The sequence below is a fragment of the Lonchura striata genome, chromosome Z, assembly GCF_050655825.1.
Source record: "Lonchura striata isolate lonStrDom1 chromosome Z, ASM5065582v1, whole genome shotgun sequence".
NCBI lineage: Eukaryota > Metazoa > Chordata > Aves > Passeriformes > Estrildidae > Lonchura > Lonchura striata.
The window spans coordinates 23,725,999-23,752,596 of NC_140740.1; the positions used below are offsets into that span (position 1 = coordinate 23,725,999).

Sequence of the window (26,598 nt, forward strand, 5' to 3'; positions counted from 1 at the left end):
CTGATCTGGGACGACAGCAAAGGGAAGTTCCCCAAAAAGTAGGAAAAGATTCTCTGGAAGCAACAAATTATGACAACATTTCTGCAGAAAATTAAAAAAAAAACTAAAATTAAGCATTTCAAAAAGTACACAGACTAAAATTTGTGCCCCAACACGACAACCACAAAGTCTCTGTGGTGTGTCAGGAAGCTCGGGAATGAACCTGCAAGGCTTGGATAGGCATCGTTGGTGTGCCAGAGCACAAGCAGCTCCACAACAAGACTTGAAGACTAAAGGACAAAGCTTCCCCCTCCAGCTCTCCACAAGCAGCTCTAGGGAGTCTCTCTCCATTGCAAGACCTCCTTTGTCAGTCTACAGCGACAAGAGTTGGCTGCAGGAGACATTTGCATTGGAACTCTCCCCCGATGGGGGGAAGAAAAAGAGGCGATTCCTGAGGAAAGAAAACTGCAATGTGGTTTGGGAAGACATAAGCACGAGTTTGCTACAACTCTAGGCCAAAAATCCCTTGCATAAAGCAACATCCATCCATGGGGCTGCACTACAGCTTTGAAGACAATGCAGACAAAATTTCTGGCCCTTCTTGCTGCTGTTGCTGACTCCACCAGTGATATGCCAATTCTGCCAAAGACAGGCAGACACGGTGAGACAAAACCAGCTAGTCTGCTGAAAAGGAGGCCAAAGGAATGTTTTCCAATCCCCCCTTTTCATCCTTTCCCCAGCCAAGACAGAGCAATGTCCTCTCTCTTTGTAGCCGATGGTGACCCAGGCGCGGGATGCAGCGTGGGGACAGAGCCCGCCGCCGCTCCCAGCGCCCTCGCCAGGGGCTTCCCCTGCCCTGCCCAGCCGTGCCGTGCCGTGCCGAGCCGAGCCCGGCCAGCCCCGGAGCCGCCCCGCCCGCGCTGTGCCCGCGGCCCCGGCTCTGCCGCGCTCGTCCCCGCCGAGCCCGGCCCGCGCCGGGGGCCCGAGCGCAGCGCCCCCCTCAGGCCGCGCGCCGCCGGCGCAGCCGCGGCCGTTGCGCTGCGGCCGTTGCGGCGGCACTCGGCGATCGGTGCCATGGCGGAGCTGCCGCTGCCCGCCGGGCTCTGCGCCAGCACCTTCCCCGCCAAGCTGTGGCGCCTGGCGAACAGCCCCCGCGTCCGCTCCGTGCGCTGGGACAGCCGGGCCCAGGGGCTGCTCATCGACCGCTCCCTCTTCGAGCGGGAGCTGCTCAGCCCGGGCGACGCCCAGGGGCCGGCCCCGGGCACCTTCAGAGCCACGCGGTTCCGCAGCTTCGTGCGCCAGCTCCACCGCTACGGCTTCCGCAGCGTGCCGGGCCGGGCTGGCTCAGCCGCGCCGGGCGATGCCGGCGCCTGGCTCCACTACAGCAACCCCTGCTTCCGCCGCGACCGCCCCGACCTCCTGCTCCGCATCCGGCGCCGGAGCGCGGCCACCAGGCAGCGGCCGGCGGCGGGGCGGGAGGGCCGCCGGCGCCCGCCCTGCGGCTCCCAGCAGCTCCCCGGGGCGCGGCCGCTGCCGGACGGGCGGGGCGGGCGCGCTCGCTTCCAGCCGCTGCCCACGGAGCGGCCGCCGCTGCCGCCCGGGCGCCCGCCCAGCGGCTTCCTCCTGCTGCACCGGGAGCGGACGCTGCCGGACGGGCGGGAGCTGCGCAGCCCCCGGCCCGGCCGCTTCCAGCAGCCGCCCGGGGAGCGGCCGCTGCTCGCCCGGCGCCCGCCCTGCGGCTTCCACCTGCTGCACCGGGACCGGCCGGTGCCGGCCCGGCGGGAGGGGCCGAGCCGCTTCCAGGAGCTCTATGGGCAGCGGCCGCCGCCCGCCGAGCAGGAGGTGCTCCGGATCGCGCCCTGCGACTTGCTCGGTTTCTGCGGGGAGCCGCTGCTGCCGCTCGGGGAGGCGCGGCCCCGCAGCCGCTTCCAGGACCTGTACGGAGAGCAGCTGCCTCCGGTCGACCGGGAGCTGCTCAGGATGCAGCCGGGCAGCTTCCAGCCTCTCCACAGGGAGCAGCAGCCCCCAGCCTCCGTCCCACGAGGTAGGAAAAGAGCTGTAGCTCTTTGCTTTCCCAAAAGGTCATGAAAAGTGACTGAACTATTTTTCCACAAGGCTCTGTCATTCTTGCCCCAAAATCGTCAAGCCTATCGAGAAGCTTGACCAATGTGTTTGGATTCTTGCAGCTGCCTCGGGCACTTCAGCCCGCAGTGCTCCACCTGGCAGTGCTGCAGCATCAACAGCCTCCAGCTCAGCACAGAAGGCACCTGGGGAAGAACAATTGCCACCAGTGGATCTGGGCTTTGCCATAGAGCAAATGATTCGGGAGATCAGGAGGTCCGTGTCTGAAAGGCCTCCCTCTGCTCAGGTAATCCCATTGGAGAGGAATGGAAGATGCTGGGCTGAGAGATTTTGAACATTGTTACATGGAGAAGTGGAGTAATTGTACCTTGATGTGATTCCAACAAAATACTGAATGATCTCTAATTTTCTTTTTTTCTACTGTTCTTTCAAGGCGAGTATTAATGTTGCTCCTGAGTCTTCAGGAGGGGAGCCTGTGCAGAGAGCTGCAGCAGAAGAAACTCCATCTGGCACCGAGAGCTGCGGGAACAGTTCTCCAGAGCCCGAGGAGCCTGGTAAGGACAGAGCCCCCATTGGTTTAGAGAGGTGTGAGACGGCTGCTCTGAGCCTGCCTCTGGCAGGAAGGTGAGATGAGAAGAGTTGAGTTCTTGTCTGCAGGGTTGGTGCTTCCCGGTGCCTTTAGTTCAAACCCTGCACAGGCACAACGTGCCTGAGCCCTGCCCTCCACGCTTCTGCAGAGGCTCTGACAGAGTCCTCTGCTGTGGCAGGGGAGCAGGGAATAAACCTGACCTTGTGGGAGTTGTGTCACCAAGCTGGGTGTCCCAGTTTGGTTCATAACTCAGCCCCCAGCAGCCTTCAGCCATTTCAGTGAGGGCTGTGGTGTCTCTGTCACTGGCACTGTCTCTGTTTCAAGCTCTCGTGGGTGCCATTTGCACTGTGAGTGCTGAAACTTCATCAGGATACTTAAATACTTTATGCTGTGCAGTTTTGAACACTTGGAAGGATCCCTGTTTTTTAAAGAGCAGGCTTCAAATTGCCAAGTGAGAGTCTGCCTTTCAGGCCATCTTTTAAAGGCCCTCATGGACGGACAATTGGTGCTCAGGGGATACTTGGGCAAAGGCCAATATTGACTCCGTGTTTCCTTTGCTTCCCAGATCCAGTGTGATTGACTTCCCCAGGAGGTTTGCCCTGTGTGGCTGGAAGAGACAGAGGGAGAGCCTGTGACCATCGGGCAGGTAGAATTCCTCTGTCTCTCGTAATATTAATAGATGTGTATAGTTATGTAGTTGTATGTATAGGTTTATATAGTTATATTTATCCAGGTAGATGGTTAGAGGTCTGTATAGTTAATTTATTTTTAATTTTAGGTGTATATATTTATATTTTTTGATAGGCAGTTATAGTTATAGATGTCCATAGTTGCATTTATACATGTGTATAGTCGCATTTATAGATGCAATATAATTACATTTATAGAAAGGCATCTTTATTTTGATATATGGGAGTTTAGTTACATAGATTGGTATCTGTATAGGTATAGGCCTCTTTGTAACTTCCTCCCCTGCTCTGCTTCCTCCCTAACCTCTTGCTTTTCCCCTGTGCCCCCTGTGTCCCCTCTCCCTGTGCTGGTCCGAGCTGGGGCCGGGCCGGGCGGAGCAGCAGTTCCAGCCCGGGTGTCCCTGGAGCGCTGGGAGCTGCCGCTGGCCCCAGGCACTGTCCCCTGAGGAGCTGCTGAAGGACGGTGAGAGCGAGGGGCCGAGGGCCGGTGGCGCTGAAGGGACGGTGACCCTGAGGTGCTGCTGGGGCTGAGGGTGTGGGGCAGCCGGGGGCCATGGTGGCACTGAGGGGACAGGGAAGTGGCACAGGCCGAGGGCGTGGCGGGTCGAGGGGGACGGGAAGGGTCAGAAGGGCCTGAGGGGGCGAGAGGACTGTGAGGGCTGAAGAAACTGAAGGGGGCTGGGGCTTTGCCCGGAGCATGGCGGGGCTGAGGGGATGGAGGGGCCGGCAGGGAGCACAGAGGGCTCCGGGACTGCAGCTCTGCCGGGCCTTGGAAGCAATTCCAGAGCCTCCGCTTTTGCCACAGCCGCACTGAAGAGCTCGAGGACAGCCGGAGGCGGACGGGAGCCAGCAGGGAGAAGCTGCCGGCCAGCAGCAGGAGCAGGACCGGGGAGCTGCTGCTGCCAGCCTGGAGAGAGCCCGGGTGAGGCCACAGCCCGGGGAGGCAGGGTGGGGCTGAGGGCGGCGGGGCTGAGGCCGCGGGCACTGCCCGGCGGGGCAGGAGCGGGCCCTGCCCGCTCTGGGGCTGCTCAGCGCAGCTGCCCCGGCCGGCACAGGGGCTGTCCTTGGGCAAGGCAGCTGTGCCGGCAGGGCCCGGGAGCTGTGCCGGCTGTGCCGGGCTGCCGGGGCTGCGGGACAGGCCCGCCGCGGCTGCGCTCACCACGGCCTGGCCCGCTCGGCTGCTTTTTCCTTCTGGCCCTCCTGGGGAGGCTCTGAGATCTCCTCCTCCCCGATGGAAGTGCAGCTGCTGCCAAGGGAAAGGTCCCTGTACTGACTCAGTGTTCCCTTTGCTTGCCAGCTGTGCCTTCTGCCGTCCCTGTCCAGCAGAGCTGCTCTGCACAGGAGGAAGAGACCGAGGGAGAAGCTTTGGAGATGGGGCAGCTGGGATCCTTCTGCTTTGTAGTTCTGCTTAAAGATGTCTGGACTTGTACATGAACACAGATAATTACCTGGATATTTCCATATGTGTGTTGCTATTTGTATAGGTTTATTTCTATGTGTTTGTTTTTATATTTATATATGTATTTATATGCACATGTATGTAATAAATGTGTACATATATATCTAAAAATCCATATTTATTTCTGTATATTGTGGTGGTTTTATATATATATATTACTTTCATTATGTATGCAGTTGTTTAGCTATGTAATTCTATCTATTGAGTTCTTGGTAGAGGGTTATTTAAAGAGAGAGATTGATATTTTAGTGTATCTACATGCTGCGGGTCACAGGGAAGATGTTCTCCAGCCAGCTCACTCCTCGAGACCTGTGTGCAGTCACGAGGGTGGCCACCCCCAGATCTCCACTGAGATCTCCTGGGTGGTGGTGCTTGCCGGGGACTTGCAGCTCCCTGCAGCAGACAGCTGTGGCATGGGTAACACAGCGGCAGCACAGTGCAAGAAACCGAGGCAAAGGAATAAAGAGGAGTCACTTGTTTGAATTCTAGGGAGTTTTATTCCCCAGAGGATTCAGGGACAAATGACAATAACTGAGGGCAAAAAGCTGCTTTTAAGGCGAGCAGGATTTAAGGAAGGACACAACCTTTTACCAATAGGAAGGCATCAGGGGAGGGCTGCAGGGTAAGGACTATCCAATAGAAGCCACCAAGGGGAAGGAGCAAACCTTGCACCCCAATCTTGTTTCGAGGAAGGGAGGAAGGACAGGGAACACTCCAGCAGAGAACAAAGGAGATACAAGGAGATTGACAGGTGGATTGACATCCATTTGTGGAAACATTTTGGGGTAAACAACAAAGCCAAATGTGGTACATGGAATGCACCCTTACAAACTTGTAACAAGGAATATGTAAAACCTACTACAGAAGAACAAACTTCAAGACGGAAGACAAACACATTTTTGTATTCCTAGATGGGTTTTACACTCGTAGTAATATGTAATTAATTAAGTTGTGAAACAACTAATTGATCTTTGTGTACAGTAAATTGTTGTAGAGGTTGGCAATAAATTAAGGCTTGCTAACTGAAGTTGGTATTTGTATATTTTTACATAGCATTGTTTTACTAATGTAATAAGTTCCTTTTTTAACATAAATTAATACTTGTATAGTTCTGTATTCTCAGCGTGGGTGTAGCAATTTGTAATAAATTACATTTTCCAACTGAAATTGATTCTCGTGCATTTGTCGATCAGTAGTGCAGCTGTAGCAATCTGCAGGAAATGCCATTTGTCAGCTGCACCGGGTGTTTTGTGATTTGTGCTGCCCAAAGCCATGAGCAGATGGAAATGCTGGAGGATTTTGGCCATGAAAATCTCTGGCCGTGCCCAGGACTTGCACTCAGGCTGGGCAAGGGAAGCACAGATTTGGGATGGCAGCAGAGCCACATGTTGGCTCAGAACTCACTGCAAAGGACTGCTGAGGAAACTCCAGGATTCCACTGAGAGTAGAACTCCAAGCAGGAGCCACCCTGGCAACAGAAATCATTCACAATGAAAAAAGAGAGCAAATGTGGCAAAGCAGATGTGGGGATACTCTGTGAGTCTGATAAAATGCTCTCAATCACCGCTGCCTAGGCACATCTGCAAAAATACTTTGTTAAAAACTGAGCACCTCCCTTGAAATACAGATTTCACTTTCCCCTTTACTTACCTTGCTCTGTGAGTGGAGACACTCTCTCCTTTTCACTGAGAATGTTTGCCCTTCGGCACCTGACATGAAATCAAAGGTTCTCTACTGCCACTTGGCACCATACATGAAAACAGCCCTGCCCTCGTGACAGTGTTTGCAAAGTCTTCCCTCCTCCTGTCCCCACATCTCACAAAAGGAACCATCCCCTTCCTGTGCAAACTGTGCCTGAGGTGAGTGAGGGCTCCAGGAGCTCAGGAGGGTGCAAGAGCCCTGCAGGTGGAAGGTTTTGCAAAGCTTCCTGAGCATCAGTAAACTCTGGCTTTGCCAGTCTTCCCCTGGAATATTGTGCTACTCAAGGATGATCTTGGAGGACACTGCCTCCAGCTCACTCAAGTAAAGTTTGTTTTCTTCAAGACTTGAATAGAGGAAAATGAAAATTCTAATTGTAAGTGTGAAATTTGGGCTTTGGTGCAGCTGGGTTTGCTCCATTATTTGCAGTGGAAAGTAGGGTAAAAGCTTTAAATTCCCAGCAGAAGCTGACTACCAGCCCACACAGACCTGAACGAGGCCCAGGTGTGTTTGCTGCACGCTGGTCCAAGGGAAAATCTGGAACCGAGTCCCCTTTTATTGCAGCTGGAGCCCGTCTGTACTGTTGTCTCCAGGGCTGTCTGTGGTAAAACACAGCAATCCAGCCAGAAAAGGTGGATATGAGAATTCCAACAGCAACCTGCTTCTCCAGAGGGAGGGACAAGGCCAGCCCGAAAGCCTGAAAGGTGTTCTGGGTCCTGGAGAAGGCCAGGCTGTCCTTGTGCAGGGATGGCCTTCGAGGGGACCTCACACCTTGTGCTGCTGACAAAGGACAGCTGCTGGCCTTCCACAAAAAGCTTCTTTTGTACAGCTCTTCAAAATGTTCCAGCCAGCAACAATTCCTGCTGCTCACACCAGCCCCTTTCTAAGCAGGAGGAATTTGTGGAAGCAGCTTAGTGGCAGGAGAATAAAATACTCAGCTGAGTGTTATCCACTCTCTGCCAGAAGCTGCATCCTCAGCCCCTTATCTCTTCCAGTTGTCTCTGACGTGCAAGAAGCAGCAGGAAATCACTGATCCTGGAAAAGCAGAAGGAGGAGAGGCAGTTAGTGGCTGGTCCCTGGAGGCCATGGGAGCAGTGAGAGCCATCCAAAATAGGATCTCTGCTGGGTTGTGGAGCTAAGTGACCAGCCACCAATGCTCTGTGTGAGACTGGGGCCATCTGTGTATGTGAGCATGGAAATCTGACCTTGCAAAACAGAGAAAAAGGGCTCCTTGGGTATTTGCCACAGCTTGGAGGGGCTCTGAGTCACCTGCTTCAGTGGAAGGTGTCCCTGCCCATGGCAGAGGGGTTGGATCTAGAGGGTCTTTAAGGTCCCTTCCAACTCAAGGCCCTCTGTGAGTCTAAATTCCAAACCCAGGATGACAAGGAGATCACAGCAAACCTGGGTCCTGCTACATTACTGGAGGCTGCCTTAGTCACTTGTGTCCCCTGGAGACTGGTTTGTATCTGGAGATATTTTCATGGTCTCACAGTGTTTGGGTGTGACTTCCCTGGTTCAGGGCCCCGAAAGATGCCAGAAGAGATTATTTGCGAGCACAGAATTGTTTAAGCTGCCTGTGAACCTGATGGGAGAAGTGTACTCATGTTATTGCAGTGTTTGCCCTGTACTGGTGATATTTTTTCCATTTTGAATATGCAATGTTCTTGCACAATGTTTGTATATGCATAAATACTGGCTTTAAATCCTAATTCCATCTTCACACAAGGATGTGTAATTCATCAGAAATATTTATCAAGGAGCCATATTAGCTTTGGGCTTGATGGTATGTGTTGTTTAAAGTGTGTGATGAGGAATGGTAGCTCTAACAAATATCCCTCTTGTTAATTTGGGTCTGTCCTTTATCAACCCTGTTGCATAGCAATCACTTCTTTACAGCAGAGACAAAGTGGAATTCCTTAGTACAGATGAGAATTGTACAATTCAAGCTGATTAAAGGGGAAGTTTTTTGGTATTGTGAAAAGACGATCTAGATAACGTGTTTGCTGTACATCCTGGAGGAGACTTTGCAGTTAAGAATGGAAAGGAAAAAGACATTTCTCTTAAGAAGTGTCTTCAAAGAGCTTTCTGTCTTACCAGAAGCAGCTACACTGATAGTGATTGACCTCCACAATTAGAAATGCACAACAACCGCTTCCATTACTTAATCTGGCCATGATTTTTAGCTGCAATTCCAAAATCTCATTAAATACATTGCTGTGCTTTAAACAAGGAAGGAGAGCAGAAACACCAACATTTCTCATCAGCCTTCTGGCCTGGAAAGACCATTTATGTTCTCTTAGCTGTCAGCCTAAACTCTGCTGTGCAAACCTTAGGTCTATGTTGGATCTTATAAGCTTCTTTAGCGCTGACATAGGTGCAAACCTGCTGTAAGACCCTTCAGGCATCACACTGATTTAGAGTGACAGGACTTCACTGTTCCAGCACAGAATTTACTTTACTTGCCCCTGCAAGTCATTTCCACAGTGGAAGTGAAATCAGTGCCTTGCTATCTGGATGTGGTAGGATTTTATTCCTGTCCTGATAGACAGCGGGGAATAATATTTGTTTCTATTATACCATTACATCGAAACCTTGGTTTTGAGAGCAAAAGGAAAATGTTACTTTAAGAAGTAATTTCTGCCTGGACTTTCTGATATGAGGGCAAGCTGTGGTCTGCTGGCAAGAGCAGCATTGTCCCTGAGGGTACAAACCCTCCTGAAGGATGAACAGACTGCTGTGACAGGGGCCACATCTGCAGGGTGAAAACCCACCGTGCCGTAAACTCGATGCAAACTAAACACAAGTGACACAGCTCTTCATCCTCAGCAAGGACTTGCCCCTGCAGAGATGTTACTGACAGTCTCAGCTCTTGTTTACAAGTGTTGTTAAATTGTCACACAAATCAACCACCCCTCCCTCTCTCGTCCTTCTTGGTGTCCGCTTGCTGAGCTGCTGCTGAGAAAGGAAGAGGTAGAGTCCTTCAGGGCAAACAGAGACTTTCCAATGGGCAGGAACTTGCTCCTTTCCTTTGTTTTCAGTGACAATAGAAGGGTTTGTCTGCAATCTCTGTGTCAGCAGGGAAATTGTGCTTACCCATGATGTCAAGGATCTGAACAACCTGGATTTTTATTGGTGTAAAACCCAGAGTGGCCTCACCTTCTGCAGGAATATGGTGAGAAGAGTCAAAAGGGATTCCTGGAATGTTGCAATAAGCAGATAGTGGTATTAAACATATATAGATAAAAAGGCATAAAAGCTCATAAAAGCATATGGAACTGATGTAAACCTAATCAAAAAAGCAGCATTTTATTGTAATAAACAGTGAGGATTACAGAGCACAAGAAAATAAGTTTGTGGTGAGACGAACACTGGTTTTCAAGGTAGGACCAGCTCTTGAGGTTTGATTTGTTCCTTCTTTCAGATCACAAGGAAGTTATGGTGTTAGAGTATGATCTGGTGCCAAAAGTTTGAGAAGAGGGTGTGGTAAGATCACCAGGGTATTTTATCTGTATCGAAGAAGAAGCCCTGCAGAGTTTCTCTGGCTTTGATTGAATGTAGAAGTCCCGTTTTTACCAAGAATTTGGATCTCTTGGTGTTTTGGAGGAAGAAAAAGAAAACAACAAACGCCTGAAGTCTGCACTGAGGTGAGGTGTATCACAGAGGGCTAAGAGCTCACTAAGGCAAGAGACCCTCCTGTAATTTAAACTGTACTTTCAATAACAATAAATTCTCAGTACATGTTTCTTTCAGCAGGCAGCAGAGTAAGTCAGTGTCTCATTTCTTGTTCTGGCCTCTGACAGAAGCTAGGGACTTGTTATAATATGAGGGGAGCTGGACTGGCCAAAATGCAGATCAAGCTACTTTCTCCGTTTATTGTCTAAAAGCTGGCAGTTTATATACACTTCAATATAATTTACAAGTTGTGAACATGCTATCATTGGTCAGTAAATATTGTTTACCTTTGCCTTAAGGTGGTCAGGTTCTCACGCTGCAGCTCTACCCTAATTCACACTCAGAGAGCTCATTACGTTACCTTAACATAATTTCTAACTGCACCACCACTAATTTCTTAGCACATCAAGGCTTCCAGGCCCCAGCAAGGCTGCTTATCTGAGGCCTAGTCTGAGGGGTAGCTCAATCCTTACTCTAAATATAAATCATGTCCTGTCTCTCTCAGAAATCTTACAACAGAAAAGTCAAGAAGAAGAGAAGGAAGAGGAGGAGAAAGAAAGAGAAGGAGAAGGAGAAGGAGAAGGAGAAGGAGAAGGAGAAGGAGAAGGAGAAGGAGAAGGAGAAGGAGAAGGAGAAGGAGAAGGAGAAGGAGAAGGAGAAGGAGAAGGAGAAGGAGAAGGAGAAGGAGAAGGAGAAGGAGAAGGAGAAGGAGAAGGAGATATTGGGATGAAATAAAGTTTTCAAGACTTAAGGAAAATGGCAGGGAGAAACCCACTGCAGTTATGGGGAGGAGATTGGTTCACTCCCAGCATCCCCTGTGTGTACATGTAAATCACCTCCAGAAAGTTCTCGGTTCTCTGTGAAATCGTTGGTTTAAAAGTGCTGCAATATTCTGCATATTCCTACTCCCTCTTTCCTATTGGTCCCCCACCCTAAAACTCCATCTCTATCCTACCTTATAGAAATTCTGTTTATGCTTGCCCTGGGCCTTTTTGGTGCACCCCTCTGTACAGTGCATCTTCATTCCTGTTTGTTAATTTCATATTAATAAATTGTGGAAGTTGCAATTTTTTTGTTTTTCTCCCCCCATTCTCCCTCCCCCCTCTCCATCCTTTGTCCCAATCCTGCGTTCCCTTATCCCTCCCCCTCACCACATGGTCGGTCCATGCCCCCTCCCCAACTTTCCCATCGCCATCCCCGGGTCTCCAGGGTTTCCCCACCCCCTGCCCATTCCCCATTGGCCGCGGTTCCTGTTTCCCCCCTCCCCTGGGGGTATCACCGACCCCCGGCCGGTGCCCCGGGGTCTCGAGAACACGCTCCCACAATAAACACGTGTTTGCACCCGAGCCCCGTGTCGCCCTCTCCTCTGTTCCCGTGCTGAAGCTGAGCCACGCAGAGCCGAAGGGGAAAGCGGTGCCGCCTCTCCCCTCTCCCCCTGCGCTCCCACCGGCGCCAGCCCGGAGCCGGTCTCGCACAGCAACAATAAATCCTCTTAATTTTTGGGTCACCAGTCTGTACCCATCTCTCATTTTGATCTCCAAGTTTGGAGATCTTTCACCAATCTCCCAGGTGGTCTAAGGGTCTGTTCATTTCTGCAAGCCCCTTGTGCTTTTCACAAATAAAATTAAAGTACTCTATAAGAAATTAAACACAGCTATCCAATATATCCCCCGTTTCCAGAGGGAAAAAAAAAAAAAACAACAAAAAAAAACCTCTTCCAGGATAAGAAAATAAGCAGTGCTTTAGTCTGTGTTCTTCTGCTGCCCAGCCATAAGCTAAATAAAGTAGTGAAAGCATATAATACATGTGATGAGCCTTTTTCTTCTTTTCTCCTCTCCTTTTTTCCTGTTCCATCCACTATTGAATTCTGAAGATGCAAAGCATGTCCAAGAAAAATATTCTTTCCCCTGTAACTTTTATTTCTGGGCAGCAACTTTCTTGCTGTGTCTGCAGTTCTCCACAATGACAGTCATTAAATATGGGACATAAACCTCCATAAAACACACAAACAGAAACAGCTGTTAGGTGTATTGATTCAGTGAAACAGTGTAATTGTATATATATATAAAAAAAGGTTATTCACCATTTCTGAGAGAATTAAATGCTTAAGATGCCACTTTCACAGGGGAGAGAGGTTTACTAATAAATATGACTGACTTTATAATGGAAAATTTGTTCCATATTTGTTCCAAATTTGTTCTAGAAGTGAGAAATACCAGGGCAAGGGCAAGCTGGAATTATTCATAACCATGACGTTTAGCTGCTGATAATTTGCTGCAAGGATGTGGTGACACTGTTGAGGCAGGACAGGAATGAAGTAGTCTTCAAGTCAGAAGGCAAAGAAGAGAACTGAACTGATTTATTTCAAATACATTGCTCATTTTATAGAGCACATAGTGCAGACCAATTTCATTGGTCTTAAAGTAAAAACATCTCAACCCATTGGTGCGCTGTGAATGGCACACAGTGGCAGGACATATCTAAACAATGTGAACAAGAAGGGAGATAATGAATTATTTACATTCTTTTTGAACTCTTTACCAACAGCATGAAGTTTAATAAGTCTAAGTGCCGAGTTCTATATTTTGGTCACAAAAATCCCCTACAACGTTACAAGCTGGGGACGGTTTGGCTGGATAGTGTTAAGGTGGAAAGGGGCCTGGGGTACAGCTGGTTGACAGCCGGCTGAGCATGAGCCAGCAGTGTGCCCTGGTGGCCAAGAAGACCAAGGGCATCCTGGCCTGTATCAGGAATTGTGTGATCAGCAGGAGCAGGGAGGTCATTCTTCCCCTGCACTTGGCACTGGTGAGACCACATCTCGAGTGCTGTGTCCAGTTCTGAGCCCTCCATTTGGGAAGGACGTTGAGATACTTGAGCACATCCAGAGGAGGCAACAAGGCTGGTGAGGGGCCTGGAACACAAGCCCTGTGAGGAACGTTTGAAGGAGCTGGGGTTGTTCAGTCTGAAGAAGAGGAGGCTTAGGGTGACCTTATTGCTCTCTACAGCTTCCTGAAGGGAGGTCGCAGACAGGTGGGGGTCGGTCTCTTGCACCGGGCAGCAACTGACAGAACAAGATGACACAGTCTCAAGCTACATCAGGGAAGGTATGGGTTGGACATAAGGAAACAAATTTTTCACTGAAGGAATAATCAAGTCTTGGAACTGTCTTCCCAAGGAGGTGGTGGAACCACCATCTCTGGATCTGTTTAAAAATAGACTGGACATGGCACTCGGTGCTATAGTCTAGTTGAAGTGCTAGGGCATAGGTTGGACTTGATCTTGGAGGTCTCTTCCAACCTCATTATTCTGTGATTCTATGATTTGCATTGCAAAAAAGATACCTTTTTTTAAATTTAAAAAAAGTCAGACATTGCAGAAATACATGTGAAAAAGAGGAGAGGATGAGCTTCCCACCATTACAGGGAACTGCAACATGCCAAATTTTCTGGGAATTTTGCTTTTTGTCAGTAACAGTGAAGTATGGCTACAATAAACCATGATACAAATGGTGAAGAAATACTCCCAAAGTTATAATTAAATGTAATTAATTCTATTAAGAGCAAAATTTGCTCTTTCTGTATGTATTTTTTTGTCTAGAATTTAATGGAAGAAGAGCTGTAATGTGGTTTGTCAGGGACATGGTAGCAGGGGTAAGCAGCAAGCTCACGAGAGCCCTCATAAGAGAAACTCACTACCAATAAATGAGATGACTGGGAGAAGGCAGCACTGAGTGCTCACCTTGGGAAATCAGTGTCAGGTTTATTACAAACAGAGGAGTGCATTTAAAATTAAACGGCAGACATCAATGACACAAAAGCAGCAATTCCATTTTTTTGTCTGCTTGAACCTCAGTGGGCCATCACTAGCTGTTTCCATCAGAAGAATTAACTATCCTTCTCCTTTAAATATTATTTAGCAAAGACTCCTGCAACCTGAAGCCCCTGAACCAAAGGTCTCTCTAATATGAGGGATGGAGAACTGTGCCTCAAAGTGCTGCCCTTCCCAGATGGTGAGAGTCAAGCACAGAGCTAATCACCCTCTGCAGAGGTGCTGAGCCCTACTGTGGAGGGCTGGGCCTGTTGCTGTGCTCTGCAGCACAACATTGATTATATTCGTGGCTTCAGATGGTTTATTTTTCCTAATATTTCAGCTGAGATCTTGGAAGAGGCTGATTTACATCTCTGTGAGTCTGTGTATCAGGCTACCTTTCCTTACATCTGGTGGTTTACCTGTTTCTGTGAGTTAGATCAGAGGCTCTGCAGCCATGATTTATCACAGACAAACCACTCCATCTGCTCCTTCATCTTCCTGCAGACAAAGCAGACACAGCAGGTTTGGCATTGTCCAGTGAAGTATTAAAATTCAACCAACCAACCAACCAACCAAACAACAAAAAAGGAATATGGAATTAGGAATTACAATCAAAATTTACAGCCCCTTCTTTCACACACTGAAACCTGTTTATCTCCAGGATAACAAACTCATCAGACTATATGACCATTTGTTCTTTTTTTCTTTTTTTTTACAATCTGATGTTAAAAAATTTCTTTGTGGTTAAACTTTTTAATATTTAGCAGTATCCTAACTCTGGAATTCAGCATGTGTAGAACACACAAGATTTTTAAGAGCTGCAGGCTTGCCTGTGCTTCTCTTCTTTTTTTCATTTTTTTGTAAGGGAATAATATGCAGTGAAAATATAGGAACTGTGCTTATGAACATTGAATGATGATTTAGGAATTTAAGATAATTTAGTGCAAAGTATTTTTAAGTTTTCATTCAAATATCTCAGCCTTTTACTTGAAGCATCAACATCCTGGATATTCTGTGAAATAATTTAGTATTCATGTCCTGTGAGTTGAGCCAAACCTCCAGAGTCAAAGATTGCTCAAGATCTAATTCTTTTGTGGGCAATATTCTCTTCTATTAAAGACATTAGAAATAAATTGCTTAATTTAAAAACTACAACAAGTCCAATAGACCTTTCTACTTAAATTAAAGCTTTTCAAGAAGACTTGATTAATGGTATAGTGCAGTAATTAATTTAAAATCTACTATCTTTGCATTTCTAAAAAAGACCCTTAAATATGCTTAGTCTTCCATAATTAAGAAGAACAGAAGAATATTTGCAGGAAACCTAAAAACCTGTAGGGTTTTCTTTGTGCAAATGGACACAAGAGACATGAGAGAAGTCTTTTCACGTCTTTCTTTCCCTTCAAAGTTCTTCTGCCTTGTCACCTTTGTGTCTCAGTTCCTCCACTACAACAAGAGGCAAAGAAGGAAATTATGTCTTTGTGATGCATTTGCGTTGCTTTATTTCTGTATCAGTTCAGGCAATAAAAAGCACTTAGATAAACATGAAGTCCCTAACAGAATGTTTAAGTGTGAGGAGTTATTAGCCCCATGCCATTTAGCTAGAAACATGAGTACAACTTTAACAAAAGTCTCAGGGGGCTCGGTAGAGGTGATTCCTACAGGCTTCCTTCTTTATTTGAACACAGTTTTAAATTTCACAGGGTAAAGATTCTTCCTGGTCTGTGAAGGTCCATCCTCCACTCCTGGCATGGTCCCACAAGGGCTGTGAAAGCCTCCCAGTACCAAGACAAGGCTGGTTAGAGAGTTTCTTCTCTCTGACACAGGCTGAATCCCTGAACTAAGGGATTGAGGCAGTAGGTGTTAAAAAGTGCTGCTGTTCAATCAACTTGTGCCCAGGTCTCCTCCTCCTCTTCTGCCGGATCCTGCAGTCAGACTGCACTTGCTGGGCAGCCTCTGCTCAGCAAAGCTTTCAGCTGCCCCTCCACAAAGGAATTTAGGGCAGCTCCTTGCAGCGTGGGAGTCTCCCTGGACAGACAAAGACTGCCAGATCTGCCTCTACAGCCACTCACAACGAGACAACCAGCAAGGAAGCTGCAGAAATGTTCAATTTCATCCCAAAACAGGCACTTTTATCTGCTCCTCTGAGTCGTCATCTCACGTTCTCCGCTGACTGACTTGATGGATGCCCACCAACCACAAGGGACTCCAAGGAGCCGCTCACATGGACACCTCTGCAGGGACCTGTGATCCACTGAGTGAAAACTGCATGGGATGAGTTTGACTCTGCTTCACAGAGACTGCCAGAAAGGAACACCCTGGCCTTGCCAGCTGGGTTTTAGTATTTCTTTTTATTCCATCTACCAGAAGGAAATATGCATTTTTCTTGACAAAGATTTCAGTACAGTCCCCAGTCACAGGAACTCTCTTGAATCAGCCTGGATTCATTATCCTGAAATATTCCCAAAGATTTCCCCAAGGAATGTTGGTGGGGGAAAAAGAAAGTAAGCAGAAGGACTGTGATCTTTGTTCTTTATTTATCATTCTTTTGCATAAACTTTTTTAGCTGAAAATGCCTTGACTAGTTTTGGCTTTCCTCATTAAGGGGTTCTCAATTTGCTACCACCACTACAACACCCGGGCAGGTAATTCTGGTGGTCATTGTCATAAAGTTCCTCACAAGTTACATTCTCTTCCTCCTCCCCATTCTGCATGCACAACATGAGCACTGATAGCCATATGGCTTCAGGAAAGCGCCCTCGTTCCTGGACTGTGGTTCTGCTGTAATTTCCTAAAACAAATCAATAAACACTTGCTGGCAGTGGGGAATTCTATAAAATGTGGAATAGAACAGAATTATTATTTCCAATTCATGGCATTATCTCTTTTTTTTTTTTTGCAGAAGAAATAAAACCAACAAAACCCAAACCATTTCCAGTGTTGTTTTGTTTATTTGATTGTATTACTCCAATTCTCTTTAATTCTACATGATAAATTTGGTAGATAATGTTCTGACAGAAGTGAAACAGGAGGCCCTGGGTGGGCTGTGGCTACCTGAGGTCGGAGCCACCACCTTCGCCTGGGAGCCACCAGGGTTGAGTTCCAGGTGGCCCAGGGAGCACTTGGTGGCTCCAAGAGGGCAGAATTTTGGCTGGGTCTCCCTGCTGGCTGCTGGCAGAGCCCCGATGGTGGGAGGTGGGATGCGGGGTCCCCCTGCAGCAGGGATTGGTGTGCCCAGGCCAGGCGCTGCATGGTCCGCCCAGAGACACATGGGGATCACTCGGTGCCGGCAGGGCTGGGGTTGGGAGAGCAGAGAGTGGCGGTACCTGAGCTGGGGGACACTCAGCAGCCTGCAGGGAGATCTCCAGATGTGGGGGACCCCCCGGACCCTGAAACGTGGCCCTGGAGAGGGGGAAACTCCAGCATCCTGGAGATATTGAGAGCATGGACAAGGGGGACCCATGGGTACCCCAGAGCCCTAAAATGGGGACCCCGACAGGTGAGACCCTGGAGCCACTCCAACACCAAACTGGGAAGCCCAGGGAAGAAGAACCTCTGGGATTTGGGATTCCCAGGATCTCCAGCAGCCCAAAGAGACGGGATACCAATACAGGACTGTGAGAACCCAGGGTTTGGTTCGGGGTCTCGTGTGGTGGTAAAGCTTCTCCTCTAACCCGTGTTCCCAAAGAAAAACTCCACAGCCACTTCTTGTTCAGTCTCAAGACAATTTATTGCTAGTTATCTAACAGATTAGGTTCTCGGGCTGCGGCCCTTTGGTCAACGGCCCAGGCAGAGAAGCACACACTCCTGACACCCTCACTGTCTGGTGTCTTCTTCTTCTCTCCCCCCGCCCAGGGCTGCTGCTATCTTTTATAAGATATATTACGTATTACATGTTTATAGTTTTCCCCCAATACCTACTACCTACATTGCCAAGTGTTTTTCTACTCTAAACCAATCTGTGAGTGCCAACATCAACAAGAACATGGAGGTAAGGAAGAAGAAAGAAGAAGGACGGGTTCAGCCCACTTTCCTCCATCTTAGAACTTCTGACCCCCATGTACAAAGTAAAAACCCCCCTGTACATGCACTAAAACCCCCCTGTACACTACCAAAAATTGTTCCCCTCTACTTTGTGAGTACATTTACTATACTATCTAACACGTTGTGACTGCTTGTTCCACCTTTAAAGTTGGTAATTCATTCCATGGTTCAAACTGGAAATCACAGCTAATTCCAGCTGACTGCCAGGGTCCAGACTGCCTCTGACATTGGCCTGGAACCTCTAAAAATGTCTGAGAGAGATTTTGAGTTCCCACACAGGACCTGCACCAGCCCAGACAGGGGTGACCCCCACAAACCCCAGATTGGAGAAAACAGAGCGGGGGAAATCCTGGGTAGGAGTTTTTTCTGAATCTTGGTGTTTCACAGGTTTTTATGGACATGAGGTGCCTGGAAACTTTTACAGATGAATTTGGGCAAAAGGAACCTCCAGACTGTTGCCGTTCATATTTTATTTTGTTATTGTTGAATGGTTCGTTCTATTGTTCGCCTATGTTCTCCACAAAGTTGCTTTACCCCGAGTTGTATAATCCCTTAGAGCTGTCCCTCAAGCCATTCCCCTCCCATTGTTCTAGTTTCTTCCCTGCCTATCAGGCAAGTCAGCCTCTTTTTCCTGAATCTTCCCTGCCACTCTCTCCCTGGACCAATCCCTGATTCAAACACCCACTTGGAAATCCTCTAATCTATGACGCCCCATTGGGCCCCGTGACCTTTCTCTCTCCTCCCCCTACCGTGACTGGTCCCACACTACTGATGTAATCCCCTTGTTCTACCCTTGAAATTTTCCTATTGGGTTTTTTTTTTGTATCCGCCCCCTGGTTTGTGACAGTATTTTAACCCATGCACTGAGGTGCTTAGGGCCCTTTTGACCGATCCCCTTCATCTGGAATAAACTTGTCCCTGTGGAACCTCAGAACAGAGAGCCTTCTCCTTTCTCCTTCGCCCAGTCCCTGACATTGCTGATTCTGCTGGCTCTTCAGGTTCAGCTGTGGGCAGAACCCAGTTCCCAGCTGTTCCCCACTCCTGGCACAGTGCCGGAGTGCCAACAGAGGTAGCTGGGACTCCGGTGGGCTATGTCACCAACACAATGTACTCTCATCTTGCTTTACCCCAGTACAGGATTCCCTTTCCCAAATCTTGACTGGATGAACAAGCCGGCAGAAAGGAAGAGGAAGATGCCCCAGAACACCCAGGCAGGTGAGGACAAAGTCACTGCCCTTTTCCTCCTCTCTCCTCCATCTCCCAGCCCAGCACCACCCCCGGCTGCAGGACAGCCCCGCTGCCAGCATTATCCTTCCGGGGACAGATTGAAGATATCTCTTTCCCCTTCTCCTGGCTTGGAGACAAATCCCATCCTCTCCTTGTCCCTCCTCCCCCAGAAAAGGAGCTGAGGATGTAGACCAAGAAGGACAAATCCCCATGGCAGAACCTCGTGCAAGAGGCTGTTTTGAGCAGCTCCACAGTGCAAGAATCCAAAGGGGAAGAAGATCCCCAGAGATCTTGCTCAAGGAGGAGTTCCAAACCCAGCTCAGGGTGCTCCAAGGAGGAAAGACCCACCCTGTGCCAGGATGGCAGCCGGAGATCCAGCTGGAGCTCGGACCTGGTGGTGTATGAGCAACTTCATGACAGAGAGAAGCCCTACAAATGCTTAGAATGTGAAAAGAGCTTCAGCTGGAGCTGCAGCCTGGTTCGCCATCGGAAAATCCATATGGGGGAACAGCCCTATGAGTGTGAGGCACATAGGAAGAGTTTAATCCAGAGCTCCAATCTGATCTTTCACCAGATGATCCACCCATGAGCACATCCACCCTGGGAGACAACCTACAATTGTCTGGAGAGTGGGAAGAGCTTCTCCTGGCCATCATCCTTGACCAACACCAACAAACCCACCAATAAGGGAAGCCCTGTAACTGCCCCCACTGCACAATGAGCTTTGTCCTCTGTTCCAACTTCATCCCCCATCAGAGGATTCATGTTGGGAAGAGACCTGGTGGCCCACTTTCCCCAAGATCCACATTGGGAAGACACCTGTCCCTTTGCTTGCACCTGGAAATGATGCAAGGTGGGACCAAAGAACACGAGAGTCTGGCCATGTCCCCATCATTATCTTTGATCCCACCTCAGGTCATTTCCAGAGACTAAGAAAGGAGCTCTCTCTCTTCCCATAGGAGAAGGGTGACCTTTCCAGGTAGGAGAAAATACATGGCCTGGAAGAGCTGGGTCAGTGTTGTCACAGTTTTCCTTGTAAATCGTTTCTTTGTCTTATTCCTTCTGTTCTCAATATTGTTGTGGTTCCCAGTAACAACTTCCTATCCCAGCCTGGGATCTTTGCCTTTTGTGCCTTCACAAAACAAAACAGGGCCACTGTTTATGCTGCTGGAGCCCTGATCAGTTACCAGGAGGCATTTCTGCTCATCCACGCGGCAGCACTGTGGACTCAATTGAAATTTTGGTATTACTGCAGCTGAATGAGCCTTTGCCCCTGTTTATGCCTGGGCTGATTCCTATCCTTTCCTTTTCATAATTCACCAAACAACAACAGAAGTAATGTAACAATGGCAGCTGAAAATAATTGAAGAAGAGGAAAAAAATCCTCTAGAAATAATTTTGTCAAACCAGAAACAGAATCAACCTTAGCCAAGGATGTGCTGCCCAACCAGGCAGCACAAGCTCCACCAACAGACATGAATATAAAACATGTTTGACACCATAAATGTGTGTGCTGTCATAAACTGCTTTTCCAAAGTGATTTCAACTTCATTTGAGGATTGAAACACATTCATGCTTCAGCACCTGATGTATGAGCTGGGCGCACTAGGCAGCTGAGCTGCTTTGGGCAGCCAGAAATAAGACAAACTTTCTCAGCAGTATTTGGTTTGCTTTCTCTTTAATTTCTTCCCATGCAAGAGGAGATGGACTTCAGACTTACAGCTTCAAGAATATTTGAATTTTAACCACCTCGTAATTCACCTTATCTGGCTTTTTGTACAACCTGGTCTTATAAAACAGATGGATTTTTATTTATTTACTGTGGGACATAAGAACAGCTCAATAGCTGCCCCAGTGTTTCATTTTTTTCAAACAAAATCATATATAAAACAAATTACATCAGAGAAAGCCAATCAGAGTCAAAACAAGTTGCTGCATTGTTCGGTGAACATAAGCTAATTTTCAGAACTAAACCACAAAGTTGGGAATGTGAGTAAAGGTTTGAAATTGCTATAAAATGAATTGGCAAATTCCGTAAGTTCATGATTAAGCATCACAGATCAAAAGAAGAATATCTTTCTTAATCATCGCCATATGATCAAAAGATTTTTAAGTCCTGGGTTTCCAATGAATTCTTTTAAAAGAAGTTGCATTTATCATCATGCTTCAGGAGAAAATAAAAATTGTCATGTTTGCAATTCAGGTAAAGTATATTTTTGAAACGAAACATTTCAGTGCTATTTCTTTGGTTTTTATACTAGTTCTGTAACTTGGAGATCCTGCTATTTCACAGCTCTTAGCTCACAATATTTTACTCTAATGGAAGTAAGTTTGACTTGAGACTGTAAGACTGTTAGCTATTACAGTTTGTTGGTTTGGGTTTTTGTTGAACACATTTCTAGTAAGGCCACTTTTCTTTGCAACATCTTGCTTTTAATTCTGACACTTCTACCACACCCCCTCCTGTAGATGCACAAACACATGCACAGATAGATGTAAGGCAGTCCAAAATTCAAACCCCAGTTAAGGAATTACAGATTTTGGGCCAGGATGTGGAAGCACTACAACATAGCCCTGTAGACATAGACATGAACGATGTGTTGTAAACTCCATGTCAACAGACATGTGACTCTTAGGCAAAAATGATCTTTATATTGAATTTTCTAGAATTTATGGAACAATGACTTTAACGTGGGAAGTAGCTAAGCAGGACGTTCTGATAGGATTAAGGAGTCTCAACCCACAACTGCAGGAAGAAATTCACTTCTAAATATAACTGAAAGTGAGATTAAAACACAAAGGAGGTTACATGTTGAGAATTCAAAGCGATAATACAACTTTTTTTTTTTTTCATGAAAGATGAAAGAAAAGGAAATAGAAAATTAGGGAAATGCCAAGAAAAAATATGAGAAGCACAGGAAAGGGGTTTCTACCACCATGGCTCCAGCCCTGGTTTCTCTGTCAGCTGTGGCCCCAGGCAGCCAGACCAGCAAGGTGGGGCAGGAGAAGCCGCATAGGAGCAGCCAGGACAGCAAAGGACAGCAATGACAGCAAAGACTCCTGACACTTTGTAGACACCGTGCCATGTTGGGCACTTGTAAATTTAGGGATGTCTTGCTTTTTAAGGACAGATAGTAGCAATGGCACATGCACCACGAGCACCCTCAGGACAATGGCACATCCAGCATGTCCCTCATGAACTCCCTCATGATCTCTGCTCCCTTGAGGAGTCGCTGAGGTCCATCATGTGTCCAGCTCTGCAGGACAACTGAACAAACTACCCAGAGCTGGGGGAAAGTGCTGCAAATAGCACCAGCACAGGCTCCCTTGGAGCAGGAGGAACACGTGTAGCTGATCCTGAGTCAGTGCAAAGTGCTGTTGGGTGGTTTGAACCCAACAGCAGAACCTTGACTCGGCACCGTGTAGAAGATGTCCCCTTGTCTGGTCTTGTTTTGTTGGCTGTTTGCTCCCACTGTTGACACTGAGCTGCTGTGGCTGAGGCTGAGACATCCCTCCTACCTTGTCAGCAGCAGGCCCTGTCCAGAACTGTACAAAATATGAGAAAAGCAGCTGGGAAGAACAATGCATGGAATCCTACAGCTCAGGAGCTCTTATGTCAGAGCCCTGCCTGTGCCTTCTGTTTGTCAGCACCTCCTTCTCTATGCACACAATAGTGACTGGTGAAGGTCTTTTTTGCCTAAGAGCTCTTGAGAACCAAATGCTCTGCTGGGATTCTCACAATCTGTTAAGTTCATTGCAGGGAAACAGAAAAGCAAGGGCAGGGTAGCAGTTCAGCTGGAAGCTGGTCACTCCCTGCAAAGGGCTTGTGTGTGATGTGGGAACATCACATGCACGGATGGGCAAGAAGGGTAAATGTGCTCAGGTTGCTGCAGGTGAGGTTTAGGCTCATCTCAAGGGCAGTCAAGGGTGGTGAGCACTGGAAGATCCAGCTCCAGTCCCCATCCATTTCAGTGATGTCTGCAGCCTGGATCCAGAACACCCTGGGGGGCTCCTGTGGCTGGCTTTGCACTCAGGTGAGGATAAGAGGCCATCTGAAGACCCTCACTCATTTCTCTGCCGATTGCCATGAGCAGGAACTCCCTTCTCCCACTGCAGTTCCGGCTTGGAGAAGGCAACAGTGCTGGTGCAGCCACTGCACTGTCATGTTGGCTGTTCCAAAGGAGCCTGGCAAGAACTTGGCAAGGAGTTGGCAAGGATTTGGCGAAGACCCAGCGTGGACCCAGCACAGAGTGGCCTACTGCAATTCCTGCTTCACTCTCCATCCTTAAGCCAAATGAACTGTTGGGGTGACTCTGGTTGTCTCTCACTGCAGACCCCTCATCTCCCTTGTTACCACCCTGACAGACGGAGATCAAGAACCCTCTCCCCAAGGACTGAGACTGAGACCCCTGCCACAGGGAGTGGAAGGATGGAGGGAATGGTGGTGTGACCACTATTGACATGACCTGTTCTTCTCCAGTAACTTCAATGGACTTATTCTTTATTGTGTTCATCCTGCTTGGGGGTTTCAGTGGACTCACCTGTTCTCCCACAGCAGTTTCAATAAACTCTTATTGTTCTGTATGTTCTCCCCTTTTTCCTCAGTGGACTATAACTGGACCCCTGGGTTAGGTAGGACTTTGGAGACTTTCCCCAACACAATAAGATGGATCCCCATCATCCGGACCAGTGAGGATCTCACCTGTGTCAGTAGCTATAGCCATCCCCCTCTTTTCTCTCTCTCTTCTTCTATTTCCTCTCTGATCCCACTATCATATGTATTGTTTTGGCCCCTAATAAAGGTGATTTGTTGTGTTTAAACTGATGGTGCCCTGCTGTTTGCCTTTTTTGCACTTTTGGGATTGGCCAACGAACCATCACAACACCCCGCTATGGGCAGATCGTGACACCAGGAGCCGCTGAGGCCGGCAGTGGGCACCAAGGCTGGGGCTCGTGGGCCGGGAGGCGGCTCTGGGGGCTGTGACATGCCAGGGCATGGGTCACAGTGGGAGCTGTGAGCAGGGGCATTTGGCAGCTGAGTGACATGGTTCTGCTGGCTGTGACATCACAGAGGACAGGTGACACAGGCTCCTGTGTCCAGGGGCAGCACAGGGCAGTTGGATTCTGGCAGCCAGTGAGTGCACATGCAGGGGGAATGCTGGGCTGGATGGGAGCTGGGAAAGGTGCCCTGGGGGTTTAAAGCCAGAATGGGAGCTGGGACCCTCAGGGTAGGGCACTGTCCTCTGAGCTGGGGGAAGAGGAGCTTGGAGATGTCAGCGGGGCAGGTGCCCAGAGAGGCTTTGGGGACATTGCAGGTGTCGCCAGCCCCCTGCTCCCTCCCAGCCAGACATGCTGAACTCTCTTTCTTCCACCAGGCCATGTCTCCAACACTGACCTTCCTTCTGGCCCTGTTAGCCACCCATGCTGGAATGAAGGTGAACCAAGAAATTGAAATTAATGAAGTCAGTTGTATGCTGGAGCGTGAAGAATATTTGCATCAAGAGATGATGCGGCTCCTGCAGGAGATTGAGGGGAGCAGTGGCACCATGGAAGCCCTGCTCTGGTCTGTGATGGAAAAGCAGTGGCTTCTTTTCGTCAGTGCAGCAGTCCTGGCTCAGGTTCTTGCTATGGGCTGCTGGCTGGTCAGGAGAAGAAAGCGTGGCTCTGCCAGCAGGAGGAGGCAGGAGGGATCCAGCAGGAAGGAGAAGGTCAGTGAACATGAGAAGGTCAAGGGTATAGGCAGGGTGGCAGCACTTTGGCTGTGCCCAGCCCATCACCAGTGGGCACATCCAGGATAAGGCTGGAGTGGGCTGTCAGCAGCCTGATCTAGGTGAGAATGTCCCTGCTCGTTGCTGTGAGGTCACAGTGGACAGCCTGTAAAGGTCACTCCCAAGCTCAGCTGTTCTGTGATTCTGCAGCAGGGCCTGCCCAGCACAAAGGTGCTGTAGGAGCTGGTGGAAGATCTCCTCAGCGTCTGCCGAGTGCTGTCCCGGAGGAACTTCATGCCGGAGCTGCACCCAGCCGCCGGGACGGACACCAGCCCCACCTGCAGCACCCAGGAGAACAGCAGCACCTACCGCACGCTGGTCATCCTGCGGCCACCGCCCGGCCACTCCTTCAGCCCAGAGAGCAGGAAATGGCCGCCAGCCGAGCGCATCCGCGTGGGGCTGGAGTGCCTGTGCTCCGGGGAGCAGCTGCTGGGGCACACGTGCTTTCTCCACGCCTCTGGTGGCCAGCTGCCCAGCGACCAGGAGTGGTACCTGATGGACACCCTCTGCACGGGCTCCTACTTGGACCCAGAGAAAGTCACCCGCTGGGTGCAGATGTTGGTGGCGTCGGCCTGGCTGCTCCTGCCGCACTCGCGCCGTTTGCAGCTGCCGGCGCTGCCCTGCGGCAAGTCCTGCAGGTTCCGGCTGAGCGGCGCCTCTGGCCTGCACCGCAGCATCGAGATGGTTCTGGCCGTGCAGCAAGGCAGCTCCTGTGCCTGCCTGAGCCTTGAGTAGGCAGCAGCCGTCTCTGCCAGCAGCACCGTGCGGGCCACAGAGCTGCCACCTCTCCGTCTCAATGCCACGATGGCTGTGCTCTTGAGGTGACAGCACTGCAACCAAACAGGAATTGAGGAAGGTGAAGTCAATCATTCCTCATGGGACATTTTTTGTGTTCTGTTAGGATTCTTTAGTTCATTTATTATGAACTCTGAAGGAGATAGCCAAGTGATAATACTTCTAAAATCTCCCAAGGCAGAGCTGGGAAGGTTAATGTGATCTCAAACATGTCAAAAGTTTTGTTAAGGAAAATTATACATCCATAGGAGGTTTTCCTACAGTTTTGTACTCTTAAAAAAATAAAATTCAATGATCCAACAAACATTTGGTCTACCATCAAGTCAGGAAGAGGAAGGAGGAGCTGGGTTGGAAGAGTGCCATGTGCATGAGTGTGGGCAGAGCTGGTTTAGCAGCACCAGGTTGGTGCGGCAATAGGATATATAAGGATGACTGTCCCTTTTTCTTTATTCAGTCCCTTGTTGCAGTTCAATAAACCTTTTAAAATTTTAAGAAGTGAGGCGTTGTTTCTCACAATGCATAAAGCTGATGCAATATCAGGTGTATAAAATGTGTTGCCACCATTTTGTGCACGAGCCTCTGGCATTTTGCCACACACCCAGCGGTGTCCCTTTTGCTTTGCTGATCTTTTTATTGTTCTCAATAAAAGGTCTATAATTCATTCCCACTTGGGGTCTGGGTCATTTATAACGAGCAGCGGGCAGAGGCCCTCAGCCATGCCTGTGCCTCAAGGGCAGGAGCACAACGGAAATGAACAGGGCTAATGTCTTTATTAATGTTCAGCTC

The 26,598-nt window shown here is 48.8% G+C and overlaps 1 protein-coding gene and 1 pseudogene across 1 annotated transcript; both read left to right on the top strand.

The window, feature by feature from the left end:
• The first annotated feature begins 1,053 nt into the window (after positions 1-1,053).
• LOC146763713 (uncharacterized) lies at positions 1,054-3,726 on the top strand. Its single transcript, XM_085567507.1, has 3 exons — positions 1,054-2,023; positions 2,166-2,347; positions 2,495-3,726. The coding sequence occupies exons 1-3, from the start codon at positions 1,054-1,056 to the stop codon at positions 2,687-2,689; spliced, it is 1,347 nt and encodes a 448-aa protein (XP_085423633.1). The 3' UTR covers positions 2,690-3,726.
• A 15,459-nt stretch (positions 3,727-19,185) lies between these two features.
• On the top strand, positions 19,186-25,752 carry LOC146763714 (inositol 1,4,5-trisphosphate receptor-interacting protein-like 1; annotated as a pseudogene).
• Positions 25,753-26,598: the final 846 nt, after the last annotated feature.